Source organism: Vigna angularis, chromosome 5 (genome assembly GCF_016808095.1).
Source record: "Vigna angularis cultivar LongXiaoDou No.4 chromosome 5, ASM1680809v1, whole genome shotgun sequence".
NCBI classification, from domain to species: domain Eukaryota; kingdom Viridiplantae; phylum Streptophyta; class Magnoliopsida; order Fabales; family Fabaceae; genus Vigna; species Vigna angularis.
Window position 1 is genome coordinate 22,048,750 of NC_068974.1, and position 6,278 is coordinate 22,055,027.

At 36.7% G+C, this 6,278-nt stretch overlaps 1 protein-coding gene across 1 annotated transcript; it reads right to left on the reverse strand.

Moving 5' to 3' along the window:
- Positions 1 to 2,402: 2,402 nt before the first annotated feature.
- Positions 2,403 to 5,630, reverse strand: LOC108339279 (uncharacterized). Its single transcript, XM_017576418.1, has 2 exons — positions 5,112 to 5,630; positions 2,403 to 2,630 (listed from the first exon to the last, which is right to left on the reverse strand). The coding sequence occupies exons 1-2, from the start codon at positions 5,628 to 5,630 to the stop codon at positions 2,403 to 2,405; spliced, it is 747 nt and encodes a 248-aa protein (XP_017431907.1).
- Positions 5,631 to 6,278: the final 648 nt, after the last annotated feature.

A 6,278-nucleotide genomic window follows, 5' to 3' on the forward strand; every position in this document is an offset into this window, starting at 1 on the left:
GAAATTGAATTCTGCATAGTTGACGTAATGAAAATATATTTAAGGTTAAATATGTGTTTTTGTCGTTAAACTATCATAAGTTATTTAGTTTTAGATTTTTTTTTCAAATTTTGTTTTATTTCTATCTTTTTCTTTTAAAAAATTTACAAATTTAGTCATTGATAACGTCAATTATATTTTTAACCTAACAAACGCGTGTTACGTCTCCAAGATACCTATGTAATTATCATTGTGACCTTAAAAATGAAATAGTTGATTGTTGCATGATTAACGTTCAAATTAGATTAAAACTATGGTATACTGTTCATGTTCATCGAAGAGTTGTGGGATTTCAGTCAGAATCAACAAAGAAGAGAAAAGTTGTAATTTCTTGAGTTCGTGTTCAAAGACAGAGTTTGATCAATGATATCGTGATTTGTTCAAGTGAGGTTAGTTTATAAATTAGTTTTATATTTTATACAATGTTGAATGCATGCATTTAAGGTTATGGTTGTTTGAGTTTGAGTCACAATTTATAATGTAAGTTTTGAAATGGGGTCTGATGTCACTTTTCATCACATGGGCAAGTTCAAATAGAAAAAGGGAGTGAACTATGTTGATGGGGAATACATGTAGTTAAAGGAATTGATCTTGATCGATTGTCATACTTTGAGGCATTGGGAATACTTAAAGAATTCAAATATGGTGGCGGTGTAAAACTTTGGTGTAAAGGTTCAAAACAAACATTACACAACAATTTGAAACTATTAAGTGATGATAGGGAAACAATATACTTAGATGACTATGTAGAGGCTAATAATGTAGAGTTGATATGTATGTTAAACATTTTCCTAGTCAGACTAAAGTAATTAACTTCATGGTTATTGGTGAGTGGATGAAGTAGTCAATGAAGAGGCAGGACAAGCAGAGGTCGTGGAGGAAAAAGGTGAATGAAGATGTTAGAGAAGAAGAGAAGAATGCGGTTGAAGAAAAAATGAATAATAGAACATCTTTAAAGGATTAGAAGATGGATTATCTTCCTTACTTGTATTTCTTTTTATCATTCATGATGAGCTAAATCTCCATGTTTAGAGTGAGACGTAAACAACTTTGAAATTTCTTCTATTCGGTACTACCTTTCTTTTGTGTATGATTTCTTTTGATCTAAAGTTTGTTCACTGATTTATGATTAACGTTAGATGAACTGATCACTCATCTTACTTCATTGACTTAAGATTGAGTTGAAACTAGTCTTAAGTTGTGGTTCAATCAGTTATCCTGTGAGTTGTTAGATGCTACAAATAGATCTAGGATGTGCAACTGAAATAGAATCTTAATCTTAAATGCAAGTGACCTGTTCAAGTAGACACTGAGAAATCATACTCAAGGGTAGCAATCCTAGGCTCTAGTTGCTAGGGATGGACCTGGATTGCACCTACTCAAACTCCCAAGACTAGATTATTTATAGCTTCATATTTGAAGGTAAATCTGATGTAAGAGAGGGAAAAGTTGTGAAGTCGAGCTTCAACATGGTTCAACTATTTAAAAGTCACCCATTTAGTCACTTAAACAGATTCCCAACTTATTTTACAACATTTTCATCAATACAAACTTGTTTTCAACACATCTTAAACACGATTAATATTGTTTAACTTGGTTTTTTAAGTGCTTGCATTAGTTAGTTGTTTTTCTTCATTGCATGATTATATGTATACTTGTTATTATCATTGCATGTTTGGATCAAAAGAAGAGCATGGATGATCATAATTCTAGACAATTTTGTCAAAATCTGATGCAAAGTGAGTTTTTCAAAAATCTCTTAAAGAACCCATTGCTTAAGAGGCAAAATTGGCGCTCAAGCCGTCATTCGCAGGTAAGAAACAATGGATTAAAAATTGAGGCTTAATACCACTATTGGTCCCTATTTTCGTCAACTTTGTTCGATGTGGAACTCATTTTTTTTTCGAATGTTCAATGTAGTCACTTAAATCGTAATTTATGTTCAATTTTGTCCTTTTGGCCAACGACATTTAAATCATTAACGACAAAATGTCCACAACACCAATCAGTGAATTACATGCCAGTTATTGGCTAACGTGGACACATCACCCTTGGCACGCCATCATCATCTCCTACCTTCAAAAATCCTAATTTCCCCCTACACATAAACCCTAGCGACTACCTAACCCTAACCGCCGCCACCGCCACGCTCACGGCCTACCACCATCTTTGCACCTCCATCATCAGAGATTTTGAAATCCTAACCTGAAACCTTTGGCGAACATATCACGCACTGGTCGCGCCGCTGTTCCAAACGCTTTGCCACAAGCATTGCGACGCTGTTCCAAACGCTCTGCCACAAGCATTGCGAAACTGAATCGCGAGTTTCTTGCGTCTTTGAGCAACGTCATCGTGAAGCTTCTTCATTCTCCATCAGCCACCATCAACCTAAAAGACAGAAGATCAAAATCCAAAGAACTAGAAATCTCCTTCAAACCAGAAGCGCGATTCGTGCTGCAATAGTGAAGAACCACTAACATCATCACCAACCTCTCGCGAGCAAAACCCAAATCGCAGAAACACAAAGATGGAATGACACAATCATCTTCATCTGTCGCACCAACGCCTCTTCGCAAGCTTCTCCACCACGACTTCTTCATTCACAAAAATCTAGAGGTAAACTAACTATCACGAAGTTCACCATATCCGCCATGAAGGAGAAACCCTAATCTCGGGTGACAACATTGGAGTAAGATTTTCCCTAATCTGCAAATGCAAATCTGAAACCTTAATTTTTGGGTGAAGAAAGGGGTTGCCACATGTTAAGTCCCATTGGCGGGACCATCCTTAGTCAACTCTGGTCCTAGCCACGTCAACTAGTAATTGTCATGTAATTCACTAATTAATGTTGTGGACATTTTGCTGTTAACAATTTAAACGTCGTCAACAAAAGAGGACCAAATTGAACATAAATTACAAAATTAGAGACTACATTGAACATTCGAAAAAAATGAATCCCAAATCAAACAAAGTTGACAAAAATAGAGACCAAGAGTGGTATTAAGCCAAATTTTGAACCTTTAAAGTTTGACCCTTTATAAAGCCTCCCATTTAAAATCCACCACTCACCTTTGCCGCCCCACTCACTCTAAAACTCCCTATAAACTTCTAGAATCCATGATCTTCATTCTTCACAACTCTCAAATCCTCCATTCTCATTCTTATCCATTCTTATTCTCTAAAATCACTAGTAAGTACAACAACATCATTTCACGTATTTTCTTTCTACTTTTTGTTCATACATTAGGGTTCGCTCAAGCCCCAAGTCACGACTTAAACATTCCTCTTGATAAATCAGTAATTGCTTGCGAAATTGTATTGAACAGATGATTCTGGAATGTTATATAAATCATTTTGTGAGTTTAAGAAAACATCAAATTCTTAATTTGTGCATAAAAACTTAAACTTTCTGCTTGCATGTCAAAATTGTAAAAAGTTTTAATGGTTACAAGTGTTCTTTTCTTATTGATGTTAATGAAATGCTTGTTTCCATTTGTAATAAGAGCATTGCTTGTTATTGGATATAATGCACACCAAAAAGTGGTTTTGTTGTTGAAATTGCGATTTAATGGTTAAAATGTCATTTCATGTTAAAATATGAGTTCTTGACACTATTTGATTGATTTATGAGGAAGAAATTAATCCTTGGTTGTTGATTATGATGTAGAATGGCACCCAAGAGAAGAGTTGTGCATAAGAAATAGCTACATCTTCCAAGCAAAAGGAGCATGCTCTAATACTAGAGATATTTGAGAGCTCTTCATCCTCTAGCACCCTAGTTCCATCCCATTCCTTAGTTAAGAACACTAGTGAAACATGTAGCTCCTGCTAGGGGAAGAAGGATGTTCAAACCAAGCCATGTTGCAGCCTCTACTAGCATAACAACGAGCACAACTCCTATGACTACCACAACTCTAACAACCACCAATACCAAACCTATTTCACCTTCCTCCACACTGTTTGCTCAGACTGCTATAGTAAGAAGCCAATGAGAGCTTTTTAACCCCTTGTTGAGTGGGATATGATACGTTTCCAAACAAGAGCCAAATAGGACAAGTTTATGGACATTAAGAACAAATCCATTATGATTGAGAGAAGAATAAAGCTCCTTGGTAGTGAATATGATGAGTTTCAGAGAGCCTTAGATAATAGGCATTGGAGCAAGTTAGCCAAGCTTGAGAATTAATATATTGAACTTTTGGTTAAAGAGTTTTATGAAAATGCATTCCCTAACCAACCTTTTGCAAAATACAGATGCTCTTGGGTTCGTGGAAAGAAAGCTTCATATTATAGGAAGACTATCGAAAGATATCTAGAAATACTGATGCTAATGTTGGGTGAAGAAATGATATAATTCCATAATATGATGAGAGATGTTAACATGAAGCAATCAGAACAACTCCTATGCATACCTAAAAGAAAGTTCTTGGCCGACAAGGGAGGTCAACCTCAATATCACAACAGAGGCAGTATGAAGACTACAACCCAACTATGGATTACTCTATTGTTTGCCAACATCTCACCTAATTTTCATGTCTCGGGAATTACTTTTGACTGAGCTTAATTGCTTTATTGCATCATGAGAGGTTACATGCTTGATGTAGCAGACATTATTGCTGAAGAAATCTTCTAAGTGGCAATCTCTAACAAGTCTATGAAGGGTATTGTAAAACCCTTATGCTTCCTAAGCTTAATAACTGGCCTTTTGCATAATGCGAGGCGTAGTAATCCAAGACCAACCAAGGAATATATTGTGATTATGTTAGCTTCTTTTATTCAAAGAACCGAACAACTTCTATTCAAACTCACACACTCAATAGTAGAAAAGAAATTGTATGTATGTGTATTTGCATTTCCTCTGTAATGTGTAGAAAGAAAAATACAAGTATATATCTCCCCAAGGAAGGCTCCCTTCCTCCACTGGCCAAGAGGTCCAGTCAAAACCCAAAATAATATCTGATACCCTCCTCAACAACTCAGCTTTTATTTTATACTCTCTCTCTCCCCCTTAACAAATTAACAACCTTTCCCGCTATTTACTTCCCTCCCCTTTTATTCCTTCTTACACAAACTTGCAACTTCCTAACATTACCCGCTTCCTCAACATCAACCTTGTCCTCAAGGTTAAAATATGGAAACTGTTGTTTGATATACTGCACTTCTTCCCAAGTAGCACCCTCCAATCCACCTTCCTGCCATTGTATTAACACTTGGGGTAGTTCCTTTCCTTGGTGTTGTATGGTTCGTTTTTGGAGGACTTTCATTGGTTGATATACATGTGGATCAACCTGCAGTTCTACTAGTAGTGTGCCTTCAACATGATGTGCACCAATAGCAATTTTCAACTGTGAAACATGGAATATTGGGTGTATTCTCACTGTTTCAGGTAGTTGCATCTTAAAAGCCATTGGTCTTACTCGTTTTTCCACCAAAAATGGTCCATAATAACGGGCTAACAATTTGGGATGTAATTTTGTAGGCAGAGAAACTTGCTTATGGGGTCTGATTTTAAAGAAGACCCAATCTCCTTCCTTTGTCATAACTGCTTTTCTTTTCTTATTAGCATAATAGGTCATATGATCCTGGGCCATTGCGAGATGATACCGCAACTATTTCAGTGCTTCGTCACGGTTTTATAGATCCTGAGCGACTGCTTCCACTACTGTCTCGCCTGGTATGTATCTTGTGATGGTTGGTGCTGGTCTCCCATAAACGAACTCAAAAGGCGTGCATTTAGCGGCTCCTTATTTACTGGTGTTGTACCAATATTCTGCCTATGGCAAGACACTACTCCAAACCTTGGGTTGTTCAAAGCTGAAACAACGTAAATATGTCTCCAACTCCCGGTTTAAAACCTCGGTTTGCCCATCTGTTTCTAGATGGTAAGCAATGCTCATACGAAGATGTGTTCCCTGCAACTTGAAGAGTTCTTTCCAGAATAGGCTGATGAAAGTAGGGTCTTTACCACTCACAATAGATAGCGAAATCCCGTGAAGACTAATTATCTCCTTCACAAAAATTTTTGCTATAGATTTAGCTGTGTAAGGGTGTTTGATGGGAATAAAATGGCCATATTTACTCAGCCTATCCACTACTACCAATATCGCATCATATCCTTGGGATTTTTGGAGTTTCACCACAAAATCCATGCTAATTTCCTCCCATATCGCCTTAGGAATAGGAAGTGGCTGAAGAAGTCCTTGGGGAGAAGATGCTAAATACTTATGTTGTTGACAAAC

Coding starts and splice junctions, on each gene's coding strand:
- LOC108339279 (XM_017576418.1), bottom strand. CDS start 5,630: ATGGCCCAGGATCATATGACCTATTATGCTAATAAGAAAAGAAAAGCA. Junction 2,631..5,111: donor GTAATGTTAGGAAGTTGCAA/GTTTGTGTAAGA, acceptor TGAATGAAGAAG/TCGTGGTGGAGAAGCTTGCG.